The following is a 25426-nucleotide window of genomic DNA, read 5'->3' as shown; positions in this document are numbered from 1 at the left end:
CAAAACACCTTGTGAACACGTCATCGCTCCAGTTGAGGCTGGATAGTTTGCTTTCCTGAAATGGCAATCGAGGTTGAGATCATGTCCCGTATGCAATATTACTGTTCATACGTGGCCGCTGAGCTGTGTTTGACGTATAGCTGCCCGATGAAGCTATGCGCTGGAATGTGAGCGAAGTGGAGGGAGGCACGGCAGGCCATTAGTAGTGCAGAGCCAGTGCTCGTGGTTATATGATGAGCAGAAGACTCTTTGCGAAATTTAAATAGCCATATAAATCACGTTGTCCTTGAGATCCATTCGGAAGTCTGATGAAGAGCTCGTATCCAAAGCCACTGTGTATAGCAAACAGCTTCCACATCTATTGCCTGCCATATTGTAGCCATCTTCTGTTGTATCTCTGCCTGATCTATAACGCCATTCCCTGTATCTTGCCTTCTATGTCGTCCTGGCTGAAGTCTATTGTCCTAAATTTAATACCGTCGCCCTAAATTCAAAGCCGTCGTGGGCAAGGTATACCGATCCCAGTTGTCGATATTATCCACCATCGACCCGTAAGTTTCGCGAATTCTCCAACCCAAGCGGCAAACCTCTCAAGACTGCCACTACAAGCTCAATGACTGGATCGACGGCATCGCATGCATAGCAGCACTATTCGGACCAGCCAAAGGCGATGTTCCTCTCACATCTGGATTTATCATTCTCGACCTCAATGTATCCAATGTCTTCTGCCTCTCTTTCTCCTTGTCAGCGTCAACATAATCCGGACTATCTCTTGGCTGTGGTGTTCGGCTCGGTGTAGGCACTGCAGTGACAGCCCCGCCGGGTGCTTTAGTCATCAGTCCTTTCTCCTTCGCATATCCTGTATTGCGTTCGACTGAAGGGTCGGGGTCGTAGAATTCGTCCTTGATTGGCTGGACAAATACTGTCTGATCGCTGATGGTGACTATTGTGTTCGTTGGTACTGCTAGCCAATTATGTCGTTCAAAGGTCAGCGGTTCACTAGCCACGAGCACGACGTCCGAAGCTTTGTCGCGTCGTTCCATTTGAAATTGACCTTTTTGCTTTGGGTCCTCGACCCAATCTGTGCCGGAGCTGTAGTAGAGCGATGCTGCTGCGTCGGTCTTGGAGCTGACGTAGCGAGTCACGATCACGCTGTGGCCGTCTGTGACTGCGAAGTTGAGTAGACTCCTGGTCTCAACGTCTTCTAATGTCAGCGTTGATGGTAAATATGTACGAATCAGCTCGTTGATGCGTGCTATCGTCTTCTTCATCACTCGTCTGAGAACCTTTGCACCAAAACCGTGTTTAGGGGTAGATGAGGGGTCGACATGTTCTTCGGAAGCAAGAACATGTAAGAACAGCGCAAATGCCCACTCTGAGTCTGTGCCTCCTTTGACTCCCAAGAACCACTTGTCGTCCAAGGAAGCAGCAAGTGGTCGTTTGACATACTGCCAGGCGCCGATACCACCGTTGTGCATCCACATCAGTGTATTGTGCTGAAAGGGATGGCAATTGTTCTCGGCCAGACTACCTTCTGTCGTTGCCCTGACATGGGCGAATATGAGGTGAGAATGTGTCTTTGGGGCCAGTCTCTCAAGGTTGATGCAGTTCCATGCTGGGACTGTGGAGGTGAAGATGCAAGGATCCGGTCCGAGTTCTGGCTCCGTATACCAGCCTATACCAAATCCGTCGCCATTATGTGGTCGTCGAACATCCAGTCGTAGACGAGAATCATATGATTGTGTTAGTAAGGAGTGAGATGGTTCTGTGACAATCTTTGAAAGTATGATAGGCTTGGAGCCCTTATAAACCTGCTCAAGTCAATTGAGACGAGCTAAGCAAGCACGTCGATCTCACCAAAAATCTGCACATTATTGCGGTGACCACAAAAGACTCGCATTTCAGGCAGGCGGCATGAGGTCTTTTATACCTGAACCAAACTCTCAACCACAAATGACTGTATTTATACAGACAACGGAACGCCCCTGATTGATAGAAACTCCAAGACTCCTGCTAAAACCCACAACAGTGTTTGTCGTACAGATAGAGAGAGGTACTAACCAAAAGGCTGAACGCTTCACCGCTTCGTGTCAAATGGTTGGTCCAAAGGGGCAGTACAGCAGGGCAGGAATGCCTAACTATTCAAGCCAGTCAGATTGAGTCACACTCAGCATCGTCATTCCGCCCTGAACTTGCGTGATGCGTCAGATCGTGTCCCCTAGAAGTCCTGTCTACGGCCATACTTAAGTACCAGTATTGTTATAAGTTCAGAACTTGTGCTCAACCGTACATCGTCATCCGCCTGCGATCTCACATTGCTCAACGCTGTACTCGCGTCCCGGACCCGACAGACCATCGATGTCTGATCCCGACCTGTGATGAGTGCGAGACTACTCGCCCAAAGAGCGGCGCCGCTGCTCAGGCGAAGCGCCCGCCATATACAGACACATGTGACGACGAGTGGGGGATTATTGCGAACGAGACCAATACAACGACAATGGCCAACGGGTTCCAATTCTATCCACAACGTGCCTATGGTACGGTCGATATCTTTTCTTAGAGTGCTTCCACGCCTGGCGCTGAACTTGGCCCGACTTCCGGCCCTGTTAGGGGCTTCCATGATTGCTGGACTAGCATATCTGCAATACCAGGCACAGCAAGCAGGGAACTACGCGATTGATGCGTTTAACAAGGCAAAGGATTCAGGCGCCAGTTATGCTACGAGTTTGTTTGAGGGAGGTAAGGGTATTTTCGATCAGATTGGAACCGGCTGGGAGAAAACGAAAGAGCAAGTAGAGGAGAAGGAATGGTGGAGACGCATCTTCCTTGAAAGACCCGAAGAGAGTACAGGTGGCAACGGAGGTAATGGCGGTCAACAACCTGGTGGTGATGGAAAGACAGCTGCTGCGGCTGCGGTCGCTACTGGCACTGCTTTTGGCGTGGACGAGAAGGATGACACCCGCACGAATAACGAGACTGTACGAGACGAGCAGATGATGCTGTTGACAAGAAAAATGATCGAGATCAGGAACATGCTGCAAGGCGTTGGTCAATCCGAAGCCCTTAGCTTACCGTCTATCGTGGTCATTGGGTCTCAATCGTCTGGCAAGAGTTCAGTACTGGAGGCGATCGTCGGACACGAATTTCTGCCAAAGGGCTCGAACATGGTAACCAGAAGGCCAATAGAGCTGACTCTTGTTAATACACCGGATGCGAAGGCTGAGTATGGGGAGTTTCCAGCTCTGGGTCTGGGCAAAATTACAGACTTCAGCCAGATCCAGAGAACTCTGACTGATCTCAACTTGGCAGTACCTGTCGAACAATGTGTCACAGATGAACCGATACAGCTTACGATACATTCACCAAACGTGCCAGATCTCTCCCTCATCGATCTTCCTGGCTACATACAGGTTGTGGGACGAGACCAACCAGTTGAGCTAAAGCAGAAGATTTCAGACCTCTGCGACAAGTATATCCAGGCACCTAACGTTATTCTCGCCATCTCCGCAGCCGATGTTGATTTGGCAAATTCCACTGCTCTCAGGGCCAGCCGCAGAATTGATCCTAGAGGTGAAAGGACGATTGGTGTGATCACGAAAATGGACTTGGTCGATCCTCAGCGAGGCGCTGAAATGCTTTCAGACAAAAAATATCCTTTACGACTTGGCTATGTTGGGGTTGTATGCAAAATTCCACAACAGAGCAACAGTCTATTCGCACGACATAGCGGAAACCTTACCAATATTATAACAAGGAACGAGAGTGCCTTCTTCCAAGCACATCCTATCGAATTTGGCCCACAATCTGAACTATCAGTCGGCACATCAACTTTAAGGAAGAAACTTATGCATGTTCTTGAACAAACAATGGCATCCAGCCTCGGGAGTACAAGAGATGCCATCGTGCAAGAGCTGGAAGAAGCCACATACGAGTTCAAGGTTCAGTACAACGACCGACCACTAAGCGCTGAGTCATATTTAGCAGAAAGCCTCGATGCCTTCAAGCACTCTTTCAAACAATTCAGTGACTCATTTGGCCGACCTGAAGTACGACAACTACTCAAGGCAGAGCTAGAGCAGAAAGTGTTAGATCTGTTGGCAAAGAGGTATTGGAATAAGCCTGCCGAGGATTTGGCCAAGGCGCCATTTGACGCGGAGCCTATCAGCGATCTTTCAAAGCCAGACCCACCATCGTTGTTCTGGCAGAGGAAGCTCGATGCATCAACATCCGAACTTACAAAGCTAGGTATAGGACGACTAGCAACGTCGGTAGTTGAGGACGAGTTGAAGAATAGAGTACAGTCGTTAGTGGATGGTTCGACATTCGCAGCACACCCATTCGCACGACGAGCAATCGCAGATGCTGCAGAAAGTATATTACACGACCGATTCTACAGCACAAGCGACCAGGTTGAGAATTGTATCAAGCCGTTTAAATTCGAGATTGAGATCGAAGAACCTGAGTGGACTAAGGGTCGCGAAGGTGCTGGACGAGCATTGAAGAGCGAATTGAAGGCTTGCGAAGCAGCACAAAAACAGCTTGAACAAGCAGTCGGACGACGAAAGCTAAACGATGTCATCGGTTTCGTCGATCGAGTCCGAAAAGGAGATGTACACCTGGAAGGAGACAGCTCGGCTGGCGCGGGTGGATTTTCGTCCGCACTATTGCAGACTGGTATGTTCTTATCTATCTTATTTCTACAGAAACTATTCTAACACATATACAGGCCGACAAGCTATTTTCCTTCGCGACAGAGCCGACATTCTCAAGATGCGTCTAGCAGCCGTGAAATCACGACAATGCTCGACGCTAAAGAACAAATACCACTGCCCCGAAGTCTTCCTCGACGTGGTAGCCGACAAACTCACATCCACAGCCGTTCTCTTCCTCAACGTCGAGCTGCTGTCCGAGTTCTACTACAACTTTCCTCGCGAATTAGATGCCCGACTCGGTCGTCACCTAAGCGACAGTGACATCGAGCGCTTCGCCCGAGAGGACCCTAAGATCAAAAGACACCTGGATCTCATCCAGAAGAAGGAAATGCTCGAGCTGGTTCTTGAGAAGATTGAGAGTTTGAGGCAGCTGGAGGGAAAATCGAAAGCGGCCACGTCGGTTGGAGGGCGGGAGAGTGCTATTCCTAGGGAGAGGGAGAGAAGTCGTTGGTCTTTGTTTTGATGGCACGTTATGATACCACTGTAGATGCAACAAGCGGGCGTTCCTCTTTGGTTGTTGTCAGAGTGTAGCATCGCAACTTTTGAGGTCACTACACCGTCTGTGTAAGGACTTTGTCATATCGCGTTGTTGTTTTCCCGCTGCTGTGGCGATGAGTCCACTAACTGCCCGCATCTTCTTCCTGTGAGCCCTTGTCCTCTTCCCACTTACCGGAACTTCGACTGAGTATTCGCCCAATCTTCCCTCCTCGTATTCAACGACCCACTCAAAAACAAATCATCAGCCGTCGTCGCACTCCCCGCCCCCAACCCCTGCCCCATCATCCTACTACCAATACCACTACCACTACCACCACCACTACCACTCCCACCCTGCTCCACGGCCACTAACGCCTCCCTATTCCACTCCAACTTCCCCGTAACATCCTCAATCTTCCCTCTCTGATTACTCTTCCCGCCCAGCTTATCCCCCAGTTTCACGATCCCGAAATTGATCATGTGCGGGTTCAGTTTTAGGGTTCGTGTGATTTCGGTGGTGCAGGGGACGGAGGCGTCGAAGGTGAGGTGGAAGTAGTGGCCTTTGTAGTGGGTGTTTTGGTGGGCGAGTTTGGGGTGCGGGAGGTCGAAGACACCCCAGTTGTTGAGGTTGCGGATTGTGCCGTTGTTTTGGAGGATGAGGGTGCCGGTTGTGCGGGCGATGCTGGAGGAAGGTATGTTAATATGGTAATGGATGGGTAGGGGTGCGGGAGGAGGGAGGACTTACTCTTTTACATAATTGACGTTGCCCGTGCGGACCTGGATGTGTTAGCTGGGTCGACGTACAGGGTGGCAGGATTTGCGCGTACGATTGCGATTAGTTCGTAGAGCATGATGAACGTATATCTGCGAAGCTATGTCCTAATGGACAAGAACTTGAAGTACGATGGTTCGTGAATTGTAGAATGCGCTCGTCAGGCTGCAAGGCAGGGACTCGTGCTGAGTTCCGCAGTAGTAGTTCTCCGTCATTGCGGAGAAAGTTGGAACAAGTCCAGCAGTAAGGTACAGCAGAATCTTGTTCTTACCTACACTAATAACAATGGTCACCATAACACGTCTACTGCCTGTGGCCAGAAGGCTTGCGACTTCCAAGCCGCAAATATGGCGAGCTGGTGCGCGAAGGACGTTCACAACGAGGTCAGCCTGTACGACGAGTTTGCAACCATGACAACAAGAAGTGAGACTGATATTGGTTGATAGTAATGGTTAAGAAATATACTGAAGAACACGAATGGATTGAAATGGATGAAGGTGGAAAGATTGGTCAGTACACCCACGATTATTGAGAGCTGTTACGAGGAAGCTAGAAAGAGCTATGGCGTCTACAATACCGGAAGATATATCTTATCTATTCTGCAGCACAGATACTCGTGCTTTGCCTCGGACACGTCCACTCGATCTGTCATACTGACATTCTTTGCTTACAGGCACAATGGGTATAACCGAATACGCTGCCAAAGCCCTCGGAGACGTCGTCTACGTCGAATTACCTGAAGTCGGAATGGAATGCAACAAAGGCGACACCATCGGCGCCGTCGAGTCTGTCAAGTCAGCCTCGGATATCATGTCTCCAGTATCAGGCAAGATCGTTGAATCAAACGAGGCTTTGAGCGATAAGCCAGCGACCATAAATAAAGGTCCCGAAGCTGAAGGCTGGTTCGCGAAGATTGAATTTCAGGATCAGAGTGAATTGGAAGGCTTGATGAGTAAGGAAGAGTATGATGCTTTCGAGAAGGACTAGCTCAGACTTTACCATGAGGAATAGTCAGTGTTACTAAGGAGAAGCCTACGATATCAGGTACATATGCAAATTCATTCAGACGCTTGTTCATGCAGAGACTCCACCGACACTTTACCTTCACATCGCGTTCGATATCGCAAGGACTTTGCTCACAGGAACATCAGAGTACGCGAGAACAAAACTAACGTGGCGCAGATACGATTGACGACCAGGATCGAGCAATGGGATGGACATTCCTGAGGTTGTTGAGGACTGACATACCAGAGACAGGAGTAAACGCTTAGCTTGATATTTTAAGTGCTCTTCCAGCTTATGCACCGGATTGGAGAAGAACAATTCAATCTGCATTTCTAGACACATTTTCTTCGGCGAACGAATACGGTAAGCTGCTTTTCCCTTGTGCTTGGCGCATGAACGATAGTCTGCTGAACATGACTCAGAGCCCCTATCATGTTATATTGGACTGCTTTCGCATCAGTGTATGATTGACACAGTTACTGACCCGGTAAATTGGGGCCAAATGTGGCAGCATGTACCAGCCCGTGAAGTTCTTTATGATGGCAAATAACCCACAATGGGGACTTCGATACTAGTGCAGCATCGCTCGCAGCCTCGCACGCCAGTTCCAGGTTCTCTGTCCTCGGCACGCTTGTTGGGCGACCTTGCGCCACATCGGACTGGTCAGTTTGTTAGTAAGGCGCCGCAAATCCGTTCTCTTTCTCTGAGCACCTATGCAGGAAACCTCTTTGAATCGGCGCCCTTGTACTGACCAGCGATTTGACCCTGACTTAGTACTCGGTCCTCTACGAGGATGAGGGCTCGTATACCAGCCTGTGGGCTCGATAATACTCGTCCGATGACAAAAAGCTCCGTCGTTTATGTCGAACCTTCAAGCATCTTTATGGAAAGCACAAGGGACTGTCTATCTTATAGGAAGAATAGTCTCTTAGCACTCATGTTGGCATGTGAGACAGTAATGCTGCAAAGCAGGACTCGCACAATGCAACAAGAGATTGGTCTGGTTTCGGAAGTCAAGACTCAAATTACGATCATGGTCATTCACTAGTGCAACGCAGAATCATCGTTGACTGAACATACTGCTAGCCATAGAATATCATCAGATGCACGACCTATGGCTGGGTACCATTCGGATTACAGCATCCCTACACATGAGGACACAGAAGAACAGTGGGTTGATTCTGTTTGTGGTGTTCCACGCTCCTTCGTGCTTGCCAAAGGTCCGTGACAGCTTAACAGTATCGTTTTGTAAAGTGCTATTGACTGAGTCGGGCAATTGAACAGCTACGTAGCCTCATGCAATGCGGAGTATCTTTGCTTACGCCAGGATCTTCGAACCACCTGGCTCGAAAGAGAGGACTTGTGGCAAGTAATTCAGGTCCCCGACCTTTTGCTCAGACACCAGCCATATTCCAGACACATCAAATCTGGGAGCGGCATCCTTTGTCAGAGGTTTACAATCTAAAAAGCTTGAGACTCATTTGATGCATAACACGGTAGCAGGCTACGAGTTGTCACGGCCGTCATGTGGCCCACGCTAGAGCAGGGCACAAAAACCATCCTTACGACATACTCTTGGTGGAAGGGACAATTTACCACACCGCAATCTTCCACCAGCAGGGTTGACCGGCGGCGTCATTGGCAAGTGGGCCATCTATGACGCCCTTTGCGACGTGCTCTGTTATGCTTTTATTACCCATGTGATAGCAGACTTCTGTAAGGGGTCTGTCACATTGTTGCGGGTTGTTGAAACCCATGCTCCACCTCGAAAGTGCTTAGCTATGATATCGTCGAACGAGGCTGACCATAGTGCTCGTGCAAGGGCCACTAGCTGGTATTGTCCTTGTGCACTCACCTTGCCCAAGCTAGCAGGGCTGAAGCGAGTCTTCAAAGTATAAAGTGTGGCGAGATGCATTCGCATTGGACACTTAACGTGAGTAGGAAGGATATGATTGAACATAGAGCGGGTTTCATATTCTGACGCTGCGATGTTATGACCTAGCGATCCACCTCTACTCACGCGCCTGTCTACAAGACGATGAACTTAAAACCCTTTCCTCGGCAGAGTGAAAGAAAGTAGCCATTCGTCGTCTCAGTCCATCGTCACAACAGACTGGACACGGGAGGTTGATATTAGCTCCTCCGGAGGGTACAAATAATACGTCAGTGTGATACGCCCCAAAAGCATGCCTTAGTGTCGCTGCTAATGCAGCCGCCTGCGCGGAAAGGCGACATTCCGTTGCAATCTCCGTATGGAATCCTTCTTCGTGTCTTCTAGAGTGATCCACGTACAAATTCGTCGCAATCTATGTCGATCATGGATACATGATGTGTTGAATCGTCAACATATGTCTATGCGGACTACAATGTTGCAGGTACTCCGTAATGTGTAGTCATCTAGGCAGCTATCAGTAGTTTCTGCTAGTCGACACTAAAGGCAAAGGAGTGTGCCGTCTGATTTTAGTCGGAACTCTATGTGATCGATCTTCTTTACCAACACTGATTAGTGCGACTGGCAAGGAGGCGGTCAGGACGTCCTGACACTTTAATGGGCGGGCAGAATAACTTTCCTCAACAATCAAGCTAGGAGTCGGAGCTGTTCTCGTGAATCACATTCACAAAGAAGTTCCAGATCGGTCAACTTGGTGCTTCGATTAAAGTCTTCGTATCGAGCAGTCAGAGCCGAGAGGCGGTGATCATGAGCTTTCGCTCGCAGTAGTATCTTGCGACTTTCTGCAAGTCACCGATGGTTGCAAGGAGTTACTCCAAGATCTGCGCCAATACTCTGGCTTTCGGGGCAACTCCACTATCCGGAGAGCTTAGGGGGCCCTCGTTAGAAGAAGCCGCCCCTTCAGGTTGACATACGTGACTTAAGTTCGTGGACCAGACCTCGATCCTGAACTGGGCTGTACTTGTCAATTCACCAATACTTTGTGTCAGAAGTATGCTGTAGTCCAGGTTATCTTGTTCAATCAACAAGGAAAGTCCTCTGAGTTCTGGGTATAGACGTAGGAAGATAAATGCGGAGGAAGTGCATGGAACAAAGCCATCGCGGGATCAGCTTTGAGACATGAGCTGGCGCGAGCACACATGGTTAGCAGGATTCCTGAATGTTTGCAGACCGGTCAGCATCCAGCACTTTCGCGCACAGTAGCATAGTTGGTGCCAAGACATGGCCGTCTGTACCGTCCAAGTGTGGACCAGAAACCAAAGCAATGTGATGAGCCAAATCAAACTTCTTGTCCGTGACACTCCCTCTCTTGGCCGTCAATCAGAAGCCGGGCTTGTGTGTACGCATCAGACAGATACTGATTCTTGAGAGCGACTAGGTTGCTTCACCGCTACTTCGTAAATGAGGACGACATAGTGAACCTTACTCCGGACGTGTGCCCACATTGTATGCCCAGAGACCCAAACATCCTTGCGAGAACCCAGGTTTATTTCAGTGGTAGAAAGATGAAGATTCGTGGCATCCCTCATTGAAAATGCGATCCACTCGATGTTCTGTTCATGCGGAAATTTCAGATTCCGTTACTGGAGTTCCGCGGCAGATTCCGCTGTGCAGTGGCAAGGTACGCATCGGGTCCTTTAGTAACGGCGTGAAGTTCTCCATAATAATCTCATCCAGCCTAGCTCGAGCTAGTACTGAAACCATTTCGCCGCGAGCACTTCACATGCTACCAGTAGTCATAGAGTTTTAGATGAACAAAAGTTCCAGCCGTACTCACAGCGCCACGAAGTTTGACTTGGAACTGGATGTCTGCAAGGAAGTCTCCTAACCCACTCGCTATTTGCGGTTCGGTGCCGTGTTAGTGAAAACTACAGCCACGACGAGTAGCAGGATCGCTAATAATCTTTCGCCTGATATCAGGGTTCCAGTAGATCAAACTTCATTGGAAGCGTTAGCTCTCTATTAGAAATATGATCCGTTACCAACTTGACTTCGTCACGGAGATCAGGGAGTGAACCGAGGAAACACGTTCGGCAGTCCAAGATACGAACAGAAATGTGAACGGAGGCGCGATAGGTATCCACGTATTGGTGACCAATGCCTGTTGCTGGTCGCCATACTCGACTCAGGTGTGGCATAGGGAAGTTGTCGCTTGGCTTCTACAGCCTAAGCCGATCCATTATTTCGTCAACCGCGAACAAAATACAGCATGATGTCCTTGCCTTTGTGTTCTTCTGATATTAGTGTGATTATCTGGGTCGATTCAGCACCCGCATAATGTTCCCGAATTCGAGGTTGAGTGACGCTCGGTATTTTTACAATCAAGTGATAGCCACACTCTACTGTGACCGAGACTTCCTGGCAGGGATCAAATTAGCGATCGCGATGGATACAGAGCTCTCATAACAGCTCTCACATAGCAGTGGCCGCGTGATGGCATCCTGGTCAGCCATGATTGCCTTCTTCCTCACAAGGAAAGAGGAACCGCTCGACCGAGCTATTACACTTAGTGCACCTCTCGTTGAGGAGCGTGACATTCGTCGCAATATGGATCACTCCTCCAGGTCGAGCGTATCTGCATCCCTCCGTGACAATACCAAGAATGACGACGATCCCACCCCTGGAAACGCTAATAGTGATGTTTCCCAGTCTCCTATGGGGTCATCCTGTAGTGTTGAACATGCACACACCGTGTTCTTTGAAGTCCTCGAAAGGGGTCGTCCAAGTAAGTCACGCAGAGGTATAAAGGGCGATATGCTCATTCCTCTGCAAAGCATACCCACCTGCTAGCACCTACCCAGACACACGAACAGAAATCTCACGGGCTTAGAAACTCTGTGCTGTCAGACTCCGTCAGGCAGTGAAGTAGTGAAGAGTATGGCATCCAAGCATATCATGCAGGTACACCACTGATCTAGAGCCAGGTTCCACTGAATCTCGATACCCCAAGTATCAGTCAAGTAACTTGAGTAAGCGAACCATGTCGAAAGACGTGGCCCTGCTCGCAATACAGCAAGCGCGTCTCGGCTTCCGGAATACCAGCCTCCCTAGACCAGCTCACCAGCCTACTGCCAACAGGCATCCGAGACAGAATCAGCTTACAGCGACCGCGACTCAAGTGAGCAACGTTGTCAGCCGTAACGACCTGCTCGCTGGTGTCGGCACGATGTTCGACGAAGAACCAGATTTTAGACCGCAAGAGTTATCTCTTTCGAGCAATGGCTAGGCCAAAACGCGTCGCTGTATCGCAGCCGAATTAGGAGCTAAGACGGTGAAGTCAGTTGATCGGTCGGTCAAGAGTATGGAGAATCGAGGGTGTATACTAGTCAGATGGTAGGAGTCCAGGTGCTGATGCTGGATCGTGTGCCAGCAGCATTATCTCCAACCAGCTTGGGACGAAGCGGTAACGTGGCCAATACTCAAACCTCATGCTGACGGCAAGCCCGAAGAGACTTGATGCAAGCACACCTGTAATATAGTATTTCACAGCTTCTTCAGTGTAAAGACGTCAGTTGGGTATCAATTGTTTTTAGCAAGATTTCAGTCACAGGAAGAGCCCAAACACATCATCCCTGGATTGGAAGGAGCCAATTAGCTCATGACCTGGTAGCAGCTCTCCTGCTCTTTCCAGGTCTGCTTGCTGGCTTGCCCTTTCCCTTCATTCTCTTCGCCGAGAAACCTCGCATATCGGCACTGCTCTCCGCAGTACCTGACTTTGAGAATCGCTTCTTGCCGCCATAGCCAAACTTGCTGTCCTTTTTCTGTCGTTTTGCGTTTAGTGCACCACTGCGATCGCGTTTTTGTGTCGATAAAGTGTTGTCGACACTGACTTCCTGAAACAGGTCGTCGCCTTCTGTGACTCTGCCGGTGTCGTTATCTTTTCGTTCTATGCAAGGTTAGCTTCACTCCTAATAGCTGACAAGATGCAAACTCACTCCTCTTGAGCTCCTTGATCTTGTTTAGCGTGTCTCTCTTTTCCTTAGATCTCTCTTGCTCCTTAGCAAGCTGCACTTGCTTGCCGAACTTCTTAGCATCACGCAGCTTTCGAGCTTCGTTTGCTGCTTTCTTGCTCGAAGCCTCGTCGTACAGCTTCTTCTTGACTTTGTCCATGTGGTCGTCGTTCTTGGCCATTTCAGCAAAGTAATCTGGGGGTCTTGTGAATGGGACCTTCTCCTTCTTCAGCAAATCTCGGGCCTGTACTGTAGCATCACGAGCAATTTTGTAGAACATCAATTCACGCGTTTCGTCGTCCATCGCATCTGGTATCAACTCGTCGGCTGTCTTGTCGGTCGATGTGATTGAATTGTGGAAATGGAATGGGTGTTTTGGCTTGTCTGAGACAATTGCGACCCTCTTTCTCGAAGCGATCAAGGCAGGGCCATTGTTGATTGTCATGCGCTGATGTGGCACCACGTCTTCTCGGTCCTCTTCCTCCAGATCTGAATAGTCCACATCAGAATCTTGCTCTGCCTCTGACGCTGATGCATCGGCTGTGTTCTCTGGCTGTGGTATCGTTTCATTTGTCGTCTGGTCTTCTGTGTCGTCCTCATCTCCGTCTTCAGAGTCCTCGAACTCCTCGAAGTCGTCTGCTGCAGCAGAAGGTTTTATGGCGGCTTTTTCGAGCTGCTCGGCGGATGGGACACCATTGACAGTCTTTCCATCCTCCTCGGCGTAATCTTTTGTTTCTTGTTTGGCGTCCTGCTTCTGTCTTCTCTTCTTTTCTGCTTGTTTCTGTACTTTCCTGCGCTTTTCTGCCTCGTAGTCTCGTCCTTTTTGCGCATCCAATGCGGTCAGCAATTTGCTCTTTTTGACCATTGTGACGGTTTTGAAACCTAAAGGTGATCGGTTCAACAGTCGTTTATGAAGGTGCTATACACAATTTCGGTTCAATTTGCGATCGCTGGTTACAACAATTTGGAGACGAGAAAAATTGTTAGAGGTCAAAAACGGTACCCCACAAAAGCTGACAAGGACTAACTAATAGTTAAAATCGCGCTTATTCTCCGAGGTCTTGGGGCTCTTTTAAGTGTGTGCATGATCACGATCTCGGAGCTGGCGCAGTTCATACGCGACGCGGCATAGCAGGAACTGCTTGCTCATTCTCTCGACTGACAGGCACAACAAGCAACATACTCTCCTCCTCGAGAACACCAGTCCACTTACTAGGGTGCGATCAGCCTATACCTGCTACAACATGTCTGTACAGTCTTCATCTCGACCACAAACAGCAACTTCTACCTCAGCGTCCGTAGCGGCAGCACCACCATCGGAAGCAGCAGCCAAACTCGCGGAGGCCATTGACGATTTCCTGGGAGATGTGGAGAAGAAGTTTAAGAGCATATCCGACGAGATACTGACGAAGCGTGAGTGACCTGGTTTCTGGTAGTTGTTGACGTGCAGATGTACTGATGGTTAAACAGTGGACGATATGGCAGAACGGTGCGATCGACTCGAACAGGAGATGCTTATGAGAGACGCTAGTTCGTCCAAAAGTACGCTTGGCAGTAGTGGTGTCAGTCTGGATTCGTGATATACCGTGGCAGGAGTCTACCTCTTACACATCAGCATTCAGCATCATAAAGCATTCGGCGCAGGACCGGATTCAGCGTAGGAAGATACAGGTATTCGGTCAATGCTCAGGGCAGCAACCTCAAATCTATTCCTAGAACGCCATGGCCTTGGACTTTTTGACCAAAAGACGTACTCGCCTGGACCAATACTATCATTCAGAGATATCTCTGTTTATATCAGACGAGTTCCTTACAACTCATCCCTAACATCTCCGGACTCACCATCCTTTACCAAAAACTTGGCCAGGATGTTACTCCTCCTCTGCAGATCATCGATCTTCTCCGGCGCAAGGCCACCCTTCTTGAGAAGACCTGCCAAGCGTGTCTGTTCCTTCATGGCATACTCTGGGTTTCCAGTGAGCTTGGCCAAAGCCTTGAGGTAATACTCCTTCGTCTTGTCGGACACATCCTTGGCAGCCTTGGTGAGCTCTGCCGATGCCTTCTCAACATCACTGAAGCCATTGGGGGTAATGTATTTAGCAAGAATCGAGTCCAGAGCCGCGATCGTGCCAGCCTTGGTGTTGAGTTTTCCACCAATCATACGGTTCACGCCAGTCTTCTCATTAAGATATTCGATAAAGGCCTCCTCGGAACGGGCACCAGCATACGGAGATGGTTCAGCAGAGCCCTTGGGGAAGAACTTGATCGTTGGGAAACCACTGATGCCTTGCTCTTGAGCGAGAGACTTGCTGTTCTCAGCCTCGGCATCGACCTGCGCAATAATTACGTTAGGTTCGGCGGCGAAGTCTTCTGCGAGTTTCTCCCAGGTTGGCTTCAGTGTCTTGCAGTCTACACCACTTTGTCAGCATACCAGGCTAGGCAATAAGAGTTGAAGAAGAACTTACGTCCACACCACGGCGCGGTAAACGCAACCAGCACATCATTGTCCTTACCCACCTGCTCCTTGAAGCTCTTCTCATCCAAAATCTGCACATGACTTGTCGTCTTCTTGGCTCCCTTCGGCTTGACGCCGCTCTTCTCTGTCACGAATTTCTGTAGACTTTCCAGATCCCGCCCACCATTGTAGTCAACAGGCTCAGAACCTGGCTTGCCGTCGAACCATTTCAATGTCGGAAATCCCTGTACACCGAACCTTTTGCCTAAAGCTTTGTGTGCATCGGCGTCAACATTTGCAATTGAGACTTTTGAAGATTGAGATCCGAAGGAGGCGGCTAATTCGTCGTATACTGGGGCTAGGTTCTTGCAGTGGCCACACCTATAAAGAAAGAATGTTAATGTATCTATTCTAGGTGTATGCAGGTAGCCGTAAGCATGGGTAACTATCATACCAAGGTGCAAAGAACTCGACAAGTGCTGGCTTGCCAGATTGGAAGACAATCTCGTCAAAGTTCGAGGGTATCAGGTTCAGCACAGCAGATGCGCTGGCTGTTGCCGCAAAGAGGAGAGACGCTAACCGAACCATTTTGACTTGCATATGTCCTCAGGACGGTTTGGTCTAGAGAAAGTAGAACTGGTTGAATATGTGTAGGATTCGACTGTGCACAGTGAATCAGGCCTTGAGGCCAGCTGGCTCCAGATTTCACAATTCCACCGCCACATTTCGGCAACGTCAGAGGCTAGAAAGAGGAAATCTTTGTGGCCTGAAGATTCAGGACACAAAGTGTTCATATCACTCCGAATGATCAATTGAGCAGCAACAGTAGTGGAGGTGAAGCTGTCAAGCACTGAGAAAGTCGTGCAACGAACAAGATAGATATGCAAGAAACTGAATGCCTAAAATGTCTGCTATGTAGACACACCTCTTGAGTACCTCCATTACATACTATAATCGTTCTGTATGTCCAGATTTGCCTATATTACAACCAATGGTATTCTCATGGACCAGACTCACCAAGCATTTATATCAGAAAATCTCTCGCTACCATCATCATGCGCTTAGAAGCGCCATAAACAAAATTCGTGCGGTCGTAATGTACAGTATTAAAACGCTATGTGTCTTACCGAAACCTATTCAGCCAGCGTAGAGTTGATTATAAGCACTGTGGGCGTTGAGGAGCACTGACAATAAATTAGTACAAAATCAATACATCTTTCACACAGACTTACTGTCAAGTATCGACATTTGAGCTTCCTTACTGCCACACGCACATTGAACGGTTCCGCCAGCTTTGAGGTCAAGAATAATACTCCACGCCATCTCCTCGCGCTCCAAATCTGGCAGAGCCGGCTGATACAGCTCGTCGAGATGGATTTCTCGATTTTTGCCGTGAGTACTGAAGTCGTTGATCGGTGGTGCGAAGATAAGGTAGCCTTGATTGTCCACTCGCAGAAATCGACGCTTCCACAGAAGACCTTCAGGAAATTGTACATTGACTTCTCCAATGTCCACGACTGATCGTGTTTTGTGTTCGGGCATTTCTGCTTGCTCTTGTATGGTCTCTGTATGTAGCGACTCTTGTGTTGGCGAGGTAATTCCGGAGGCTTTAGTACGTGGTTTTCCAAACCCTGACAAGCGTTTCAGGACACGACTAGTCCTGGAGGCTCGTCTTTCTTCAGTGATTGAGGATGTGTCACTTGGCGGTCTCGATTGCTTTTTGGGACTACTTGTGATCGAAGGTCTTTGTGACCTCTTCTCCACCGGCGACAAGTTCCTGGAGTTTGCTCTGTGAGATGAAAACGAAAAGTGTCGTCTTTCTGATGTTGTACTTGGCGCAAAAGAATCGCTCGAATGAGTAGTATCGTGTGAAAGAGGCGACGGTAAATCGTGTTCTTCTCTGGTTTCATGCTGTACAATTAAAGGACTCCAATGCATTTGAGCGTCATCACCTGGTCCTTGTGGACCGTTGCTCGGATTTCTAACAATACGAGCGGTAATAGAAACAGTTTCACCTTTATGCGTAGGTGAGTACACTTCAGTACCTGCTCCAGGCCGCTGAACAACAGGACGTGCATTGGCTTTCGCAATTGCTTCCTCCAAGACCGCCGTGCGAGGAGAAGGTGATGGGCTAGGCACCTCCTTATCGGGCGTGCGATCAGTGCGACTGGAGTAATTCAGGAAAGATGCCCGCTTGAGCATGCCAGAAAGCATCGTTCCACGTGTGTGATCCTTTTCCGCAGCTACCGAGCACGCATCGCTATCAGGATGGCTGAGACCTTCGAACGTCTTGACTCGGGTCGAAATGCCTGCTGATATTTGAGCTTTCTGCTTGGGCAATGCTGGTACGGGTTCAGTTGATTGAGGTGGCCATTGTGGCAGCGCAGTCGAAACGCTTCTCGTGCTCCCGGCTCTACTGGTCGCCCTTGGCTTCTCGGGAGTGCTCGCTTGACTGCCGTACGAATGAGATCGATGTTTTGTGTTTGACATGTCAGAGTAGGTACGATCGCGCGACATATCTCTGGTTGGGATCCTTGACAAGACCGGTGTCATCGGAGCTCTATTGACGGACATGGATGTTGCTTCCTGTACAGTTGCGTTCTGTAGCTCTTCCATGAAGGATTCTGAATCAGATACCTCAGAGGGGTCGGTCAAAGCACCTGGAATTGTAATACGACCCTCAAATTGGTGTCGCTTCTTGTTCGGCTGGTTTGCGGACACCGAATCAGACATGGGCTGCGATTCGAGACTCTGGACAGAGGCCAAATCTTGCCGCTCGTGCTGATTGAACTCGGGGTGATTGATCGTGGTGATGCGATCACTTTTGGCTGCGGAGGATTCGTCTGGTCCTGACACTATGACTGGGCCGTGTGAAGCGCTATTGGAAGTATTGGTATCATCTATAGAGGTCTCCTGGTTTGTACATGGATCTGCGCGTTGCTGCCGCCCATCATTCGCTGTCGGTGTGGTCGAGCTATTTGTGTCCGAAGAAAGAGAGGCTCGTGACTTGTTAACGATGATGCTCATTTCTAGCGATGTTGCATCGGTGGAATGGTGATCGGATATCGTGATGACGGAAATTGGTGAAGTGGTTTCGGATTCATCAATGCTAGCTATTTCAGGGATTTGCGAATTGGCCATGCGACTTGCATTGTTCGTGGAAGAGGCGGCTGTGGACAGATCGGAAAGGCCAGACTGGGTGCTGTCTGTGCTTGCCATGGTGCTAGGAGGCACCAATGCAGTTGCTGGGGCAGATCTTTGAGCGAGGAGTTGATTCCGTTTCCGCATCTGCAATGCTTTCATAAGTCGCATTTTCTCGGGCGACACATTAGAGCTCTCTGCAGACAGTGTTGATGTCTGCGATTGCATTCGACTTGCAGTGGGTCGCGAAACAGGTATCGTAGGTTCAGTAGGTGAAGGGAGTGGTGGGGGAAGGTTTGCTGATGGTACGAAACGAGCTGGTACACTCCTTGTGGATTGCTGAGATCCTGGTCGCGACGGTTGGCTTGAGATTCGACTCGAGACGCGGACTGATGTGGGCAGATTGGCAACTCGCCTCACAGAGACCATGTCTTCAGAGTAGCCAGCAGTCCTTGGACGCCTTTGCGATTCCGGGTGAGGACGTAAAGCGCGATCGTGTTTTGAGCTTGTAGAGGCAGCGACATTGTTTGTCCATTGGCTAATGTTAGTCGATTCAGCAGCACTGAGGTGGTTCGAGTAGCGAATAGGGTTATATTCCTTTGGTACGGGCCGCCTTGCATCGTCGTCAGAATCAGAGTCGAAGGATGGAATAACCACATCGTGGAGGTATTCCGGATACGTGTCGGTGCCGCCCTTTGGCAAGCCAGTCGAGATCTTCTCTGCAGGTGGTACAGGCAAGTCCTTATCGATGATTATCGAGCTGGATCTTGGTGGAAATTGTTCTTTCGTTGATTTGGGAGGAGCTTCTGGAGAAGGTGCCACGACAGTTTCCTCAGCAGAAGCTGAAGGTTCCTGACCTATTTGCCATGCGTCGACCTTTGTCTCTGACTGCATGCTCTCCTGTCTGCGCTTCGCCAACATCGCTTTTGCTCGAATAGTGCTGGCAGGTAAGCCATCTGTGATGCCGGGGTCGTCCCTCTGCTTCTCCAGTTGTGGTACTACACTACTTTGAATCGGCTCCTCCTTCATGCTAGGACCCTCTTCGTTATCTTCAGCAATTTCATTTAAACGAAGCGACGTCTGCGAAGGAGTTTTCGAGCCGGAGGAGTGCGACATGGTTGATAGTCGGAGGGCAGATTCACTTAACTCATCGGCATTGGTGAAGGGGAAAACGGTATCGTGACTGAAGGTATCGAGAACAGACTGAAACTGTACTGCCAGACGAACTAGGAAAGTGTTAGTCGGTGATGGGTGTGTTTCTTCACTGATATATTACCTTGCAGCAGTCGAGAAGTACCTTCAGGAACATATTTCAGAATGAACCTCTTCCGTCGATAGTGAACCAGACCGTACAATGGTGACTTCTCTTCATAACCTTGGATAGCTCGTCTGGCTTCACTCACACCTCCTGTGCCACCATTCAACAACGCCACGGTGTCGCGACTTGCATATCTGAGCAGAAACCTGACACAACCATCAGTAACCATGATGTAATCTGCATTATCTGCACATACCATCCTCCTGCTTCTGTTGAAACGTTCTGCAACGCCTGAGCTATCACTTCGTCGTCAAGCCCATTCAGCGACATCGTCTCAATACATCTGGGTAGGACAGAGGTGAATACTGTGACCCAACAACAACATCAGACCACGAAGAAAGATTAAAAATAACGGAGACCTGCACTATTGTGCATGGTTGACGTTCCAAACAGACTTGAGACTGAAGCCAGAACACCTGCGGCTATCCCACCGCCTAGCTGGAAGATCAGCCCGTGCTGCACGACATTTCATCAACTGGGTCTTCTTCAACAGGAAAAAGGCGTGGAGGTTCAGGGGCACTTTGCAGCCAGCGACAGCATTGTGGATCGTGTTTGAGATTTTGCTAGGCCTGATAGAGCTCTTGCCCTGAGCACGATCAGCCCGAGAAGCTTATTTGTCGTGATGATCGTCTTCGATTCGCACAGCTCGTGGTTGATGGAGCATTAATTTTCCACGCTCTCCATCACGCTGTGCCAATGTGGGAATCGGACGTTTCGCTCGATGAACTCTGGACCTTGGTCTTGGTGCGACATCTCTATTTCCACCTCGAATGCATATTGAATAAGACAGCTCTTGACGGGACAATTTGCTGAAACAATGGCCTACAGTATGGCCTTTGCACAAAGAACAGTTGCGCGCGCCTCATCAACCGTTTTCTTCGACCTCAACAACAACTCAATTCTTCACGCATGATTCTACTCAACTCCGGCTCCACGGTTGGATGACGCTTCGGAGTATGAGCAGGGATAAGACGTCAAGCATCTGCTTGGTTTCAAGTCCGACCACGATTCTTTGGTGCGGTTTACCGAAAGCTTGTTGAACTCGCGCGGCATGGCACAGGGACATGCTTGCGTTGTTACTCTCAACATGTATATGATTCTGGCGTGCGATGCTCAATGCTAAGGAGGTGTACGTAATACAAACAACCATCGATGTGATCCAAAGCATACTGCTACCATGTCACTCACAACTCGAGTGCGCTTCCGGTCTAACAAGCAAGCACCATGTCAACAGCCACTGGTAGCACGCACCGCGTCTCTGGTTCGACTACTCGCGACTTGTTCACTGTGGGTGATCAGAAGTTGGCAAGCTGATCTTTTTGATCAAAGGCTACATTGTAGGGTGCATACAGCTATCTCTACAATTCATGCAAGAGCATATTCATACTGTTGAAGCGCTCTGCACACCACTCATGCTCTGTTCATGCTTCGCTTTACGATGTTCAATTTACCAATCAGATCTGTTCGACCATCAGTCACGTGTAAGTCATTCGGTTTGGTCTCCAAGCAAAATATTACTCTTATCAGGACCCAATCGTGCCATATGCTATAGCAATACCCCCAAAAACTGACATTTTGCAATTCCTCGACCTAAACTCTGGCTCTAAAGGTAGATGACAATGGCATCCCTGCCTGCGGTTGGTGCTGTATCAACCTTAGGCACCGAGGACAGGGCCAAAGTACTAGACCTTTTGTTCGAGCCTTGTACACAATTACATACATTGTCCGTGGAGAGCTTAAAGGAGAACAAATTTGATGACTATACAGAACTCATACGGTTCGTTGGAGGTCAGCTTCAGGATCTCTACCATTCTAGACTAGAGAGTGACCAGAAATGGCTCAATGACATACTCGTGGCACATCCTAGGTTAGGTGAGAACAAAGTCGACAGCGAGCAGAGTCGCAAAGAACAAGCTCAACTTAACCAAGGCGACCCTGAGGAGGCTCGTAAACTTGCCGACCTCAATCAGGCGTACGAAGAAAAGTTTCCAGGACTTCGATACGTGTAAGCATCTCCAGCGACAGAGCTTTCGTCTGCTGCGACCTCTGTGTCCACATGACTTATTTATTTGCATAGTGTCTTCGTCAGTGGAAGAACTAGACCAGCCATCATGGCAGATATGCACAGTCGAATAAACAGAGGCGATCTCGAGAAAGAAAAGCAAGACGCTATTCAGGTATGATAATATCAAATTCACTACCTCGAGATCCGAGACACTGCAACTGCGACACGACTAACAAGTTTATGCAACATAGGCCATGTGTGATATCGCACACGATCGTGCAAAGAAGTTATTGTCTTGAGCTTCAGACGACCCTTTCATGCTTGTGTCTCCGAAGACGTTCCAGGCAGTAGCACATATCCCTGCCCACTGCAAACTATTTAGACAGATCGAGAAGATAGAACCCAACAGTCAAAGTCTTCGTTATGTAATTTAAGCTGCTTGCGCGACTCGAGGCATCGTGTTGCTTGTAGAAAACCAAGCTGTGCTTTCCTTGTTGCAGTATCCCTTAACAAAGGTGCCCGACTGAGGTAGACGTCATTTTCTGGACTCCTCCTCGGCGGCTGAAATTGCAGGCAGGTGCGACCTGCAGCAATAAGTGATAGAACACTGGCATTTATTTCCACATTACTTTCGACTGCACGAATCATATCTTAAAGCGGCTCAGTATACTAACGTGGCTTACACCAAATTCTGACAACCGTCTATGCGATCTAAATTGAGGGCTCGATAACACGTTTACCTTCACGTGGAATATCCAAATATTGTGTCTGAGTTTCACCTTCGTCTAATCCACAATAAACAGTTGTACAAGCAGAACTTACCACTCTCAAAAGCGGTTGTCGAACACGCAAAAGTGTGGAGAAAGTCCCCGACATCAGAAGACTTTCGAGAAGTACAGCACCCTATGAGGAGAGCATCTGCGCTGTTGAGTACAAGATGCGCGGCAGATACGAGGTCGCAGACTTGATCAAGCTGAGTAAATCTCCATTAGTAGAGGCACCGGCGTCTCTACCACCCAAAGAAGAATGGATGGGGTATGTTTCTTGTGCTTATGTTAAACTGGCCAAGAAGGTGACTAACACCGAGATCGCAGTCTAGTAGAATCAAAATCACGACTACCAGCAACCAGAGGAAAAACAGATGATGCATTCGGTCAAACAGAAGGCTTTCAAAAACGACCTACCCTCTTCGAATCCCGAAGGTCTACAACAGGTACCATATGCTAAACCACATTCCCACTCAACCAAGCTAATGAGACTATAGATCCCGAACGCATTCATTTAGGTCCTCCTCGAAACTCTTTCGCTTCTTCCAACCTTAGAGCACGAAACGGCACACACGAAAGAACCAAGACCAATGACGAAGAAGATGAATCAGTGAATGACAGAAGAACAGGTGCGTCAAACGGCACGAATGGTAGAAGTTATACGCGAAATCACACCGAATACAATGCTTCCGATCGTCCGAGACGTCGTTTTGATGAAGACGAAGAGGAAAGCCGTTCTAGGAGAGATCCAGACCGCCCAAGATGGGGTGGCAGGGATACCCAATCTGACACTCCCTGGAGTAGACGCGAGAAGCGAGGCGATGCTGAAGACGATGAGCGGAAAGACAGTCCTGCATGGAGACGTGGGCCCAGAGACAGAGATAATGAGCGAACTGACAAAGACCCAGAATGGGTCGACCCAATCGAAGCATCAGGGCCATCTAAAGGACATACACACGAGGAATTTATGCAATGGATGGCTAAAATGAAAAACAAAAAATCTGAAGATGAGCCTGCCACGCCTGCCGCAGTCACTGCGACAGAAGTTTCAGACACACCCTCGCAACCCCATCCGAGAGTCGTCTCAGAATCATCCGTTGCTGCTGATAAGTTCTTCGCCAAGTTCGAGGATAAGAAACCATCTACCGATATGCCAATCTTTGCTGCACGCCCAGTTAAATCCAGGTTTGCATCCATTTTTGGCTCGAAAGACGAGTCCAAGCCTGACGTTTCGACTCCCGACCCAGCAGCCACAACTCCGTCGCCCGTCGTTCAAGCTCTACAACCACCTGTTGAGCTTGAACAGCCTCCACCTAACCCGGACAACCAGAAGAAGGCCAAAGAGAAGGTTGCATTCGATAACTTGCTAGCGATGTTAAAGCAGAACCAAACCCAGATTGCCCAAGGTACATCAGCTCAGCCAAGCAAGAGTCCGTTTAGTATCGCCGAACTGTCGGCATCAATGTCTCCCAGTATCGAGGCTGCCACTTCGCACAAGTTGAACAACAAGACACCGGTTCAGTCGCATACCCCCAACCTAAGTCTAGATAGACTCATTGAATCTCGATCACCAGCACATCCTACCTACCAGAACCAGTCTGTCCAGCAGAAGCCAGGAGCACAAGACCTTCTTGACCTTCTCAAGCGAAGTAGCTTTCAAGAGCAGCCACAGCCCTTACAACAGCTTGGCTACCACCCTTATCACGAACAAAGAATGCCGCCGCCACCACCAGGTCTGGGTCCACCACTAATCAGTACGCGTAGAGATGTTCCTCGGCCCTTCTTCGAAGATCCAACCTTTACTGCTTACCATAACGAACGTGAGTATCAACCGCGAAATTCTCCACCAGGAAACAATGTGCCAGGAGGTCTTGGAGGACTTTTCGCCGCCATCAACAACAAGAATTATGCCCCGAATGCTCAAGAAGAGCAAAGATCTCACCCAGGTCCTCCTCCAGGTCTACAACGACCACCAGGGTTCGAGAACCCAACAAGACCACCACCTGGATCGGGCTGGCCTACTAACCTTCCACAACGTCAATCTGCGCATCAGTACAACATTGACATTCCACCACCATATGAACAGGCCCGAAGTATTTACTCACAGGCACCGCAACAGCAGCCTATTCCTCAAAATCCGCAGCGCAAACCCACAGGCGGTGCGCCCATGATGCCTGGATATTCCAATGTACCTCCAGGCTTCCAACCTTCTTCTACGTATGCACCACCTACCTCACCAGAGTCCGGTATACAGTATGCCATAAGAGATGGGAATGGCATCAGTGAAAGAGACAGACAGCCGCAGCAACAAAATCCATTCCTAGCGAGAATGGGCATGGGAGGTCAAGCAAGAGATAGGGGAGTACCACTACCACCTGGTTTCAGATAGCAAACGTGCATAAGGGGGGAATCCAGTCAGCTGACGTTGCTATCCAAGAATGAGATGTATCGCGAGGTAGGGCACAATGCCAACCAGGCTCGATCGTGTGACGAACACAGTGTTTGATGACTAGGCAATCTATATCCCCAGGGTGGTCAATGCACGTGCAGGAGAGCCTCAATGTCAAGCACTCATCTCTTGAAACTACGGTACTTTAGTCTCACGAAACTTGGTTCTTATGAACGTGCTCAGTGCCTATAGATATCAACATCTTCCGTGGCAATCCCATGGCCCTCATTTCCATCTTAACCTTTGCTCAATCCACCCCTACAGGTAGCACGAGTACGAATTCGTGCGAGTCAACCATGCCAGCTGCCACTATATAATACTTGAAGTCATCGTGGCCATTGACATGGTGGTGCACAAGGGAAACACACGAATAAAAACACATGCCGTACTTTCATTGTTGCTACGTTCTGAAACAATATACTGC

At 49.1% G+C, this 25426-nt stretch overlaps 9 protein-coding genes across 9 annotated transcripts; 4 read left to right on the top strand and 5 right to left on the bottom strand.

The window, feature by feature from the left end:
• Window positions 1-602: 602 nt before the first annotated feature.
• DUG3 (glutamine amidotransferase subunit) lies at window positions 603-1872 on the bottom strand (the record flags this gene model as incomplete). Its single annotated transcript, XM_064897103.1, has 2 exons — window positions 603-1811; window positions 1858-1872. The coding sequence occupies 2 exons, from the start codon at window positions 1870-1872 to the stop codon at window positions 603-605; spliced, it is 1224 nt and encodes a 407-aa protein (XP_064756053.1).
• Window positions 1873-2618: 746 nt separating this feature from the next.
• Window positions 2619-5175, top strand: msp1 (mitochondrial dynamin GTPase Msp1; the record flags this gene model as incomplete). The annotated part of the gene is made up of 2 exons (XM_064897102.1): window positions 2619-4674; window positions 4727-5175. The coding sequence occupies 2 exons, from the start codon at window positions 2619-2621 to the stop codon at window positions 5173-5175; spliced, it is 2505 nt and encodes an 834-aa protein (XP_064756052.1).
• Window positions 5176-5378: 203 nt separating this feature from the next.
• On the bottom strand, window positions 5379-6040 carry LTR64_002735 (uncharacterized protein; the record flags this gene model as incomplete). Its single annotated transcript, XM_064897101.1, has 3 exons — window positions 5379-5871; window positions 5935-5966; window positions 6017-6040. The coding sequence occupies 3 exons, from the start codon at window positions 6038-6040 to the stop codon at window positions 5379-5381; spliced, it is 549 nt and encodes a 182-aa protein (XP_064756051.1).
• Window positions 6041-6308: 268 nt separating this feature from the next.
• On the top strand, window positions 6309-6948 carry GCV3 (glycine cleavage system H-protein subunit; the record flags this gene model as incomplete). Its single annotated transcript, XM_064897100.1, has 3 exons — window positions 6309-6384; window positions 6408-6470; window positions 6635-6948. 3 exons carry the CDS (start codon window positions 6309-6311, stop codon window positions 6946-6948), a joined length of 453 nt encoding a protein of 150 aa, XP_064756050.1.
• A 5565-nt stretch (window positions 6949-12513) lies between these two features.
• On the bottom strand, window positions 12514-13732 carry ebp2 (rRNA-processing protein EBP2; the record flags this gene model as incomplete). Its single annotated transcript, XM_064897099.1, has 2 exons — window positions 12514-12803; window positions 12853-13732. The coding sequence occupies 2 exons, from the start codon at window positions 13730-13732 to the stop codon at window positions 12514-12516; spliced, it is 1170 nt and encodes a 389-aa protein (XP_064756049.1).
• A 379-nt stretch (window positions 13733-14111) lies between these two features.
• On the top strand, window positions 14112-14447 carry LTR64_002731 (uncharacterized protein; the record flags this gene model as incomplete). Its single annotated transcript, XM_064897098.1, has 2 exons — window positions 14112-14280; window positions 14338-14447. 2 exons carry the CDS (start codon window positions 14112-14114, stop codon window positions 14445-14447), a joined length of 279 nt encoding a protein of 92 aa, XP_064756048.1.
• A 230-nt stretch (window positions 14448-14677) lies between these two features.
• Window positions 14678-15910, bottom strand: LTR64_002730 (uncharacterized protein; the record flags this gene model as incomplete). Its single annotated transcript, XM_064897097.1, has 3 exons — window positions 14678-15276; window positions 15333-15703; window positions 15777-15910. The coding sequence occupies 3 exons, from the start codon at window positions 15908-15910 to the stop codon at window positions 14678-14680; spliced, it is 1104 nt and encodes a 367-aa protein (XP_064756047.1).
• Window positions 15911-16459: 549 nt separating this feature from the next.
• LTR64_002729 (uncharacterized protein) lies at window positions 16460-20051 on the bottom strand (the record flags this gene model as incomplete). Its single annotated transcript, XM_064897096.1, has 4 exons — window positions 16460-16506; window positions 16555-19689; window positions 19740-19927; window positions 19978-20051. 4 exons carry the CDS (start codon window positions 20049-20051, stop codon window positions 16460-16462), a joined length of 3444 nt encoding a protein of 1147 aa, XP_064756046.1.
• Window positions 20052-22723: 2672 nt separating this feature from the next.
• LTR64_002728 (uncharacterized protein) lies at window positions 22724-24942 on the top strand (the record flags this gene model as incomplete). The annotated part of the gene is made up of 3 exons (XM_064897095.1): window positions 22724-22821; window positions 22881-22999; window positions 23051-24942. The coding sequence occupies 3 exons, from the start codon at window positions 22724-22726 to the stop codon at window positions 24940-24942; spliced, it is 2109 nt and encodes a 702-aa protein (XP_064756045.1).
• Window positions 24943-25426: the final 484 nt, after the last annotated feature.

Source organism: Lithohypha guttulata, assembly GCF_036872675.1.
Source record: "Lithohypha guttulata strain CCFEE 5908 chromosome Unknown scaffold_2, whole genome shotgun sequence".
NCBI lineage: Eukaryota > Fungi > Ascomycota > Eurotiomycetes > Chaetothyriales > Trichomeriaceae > Lithohypha > Lithohypha guttulata.
Note: the sequence above shows the minus strand (reverse complement) of the source record. Positions and strands in the feature narration are given on the sequence as shown.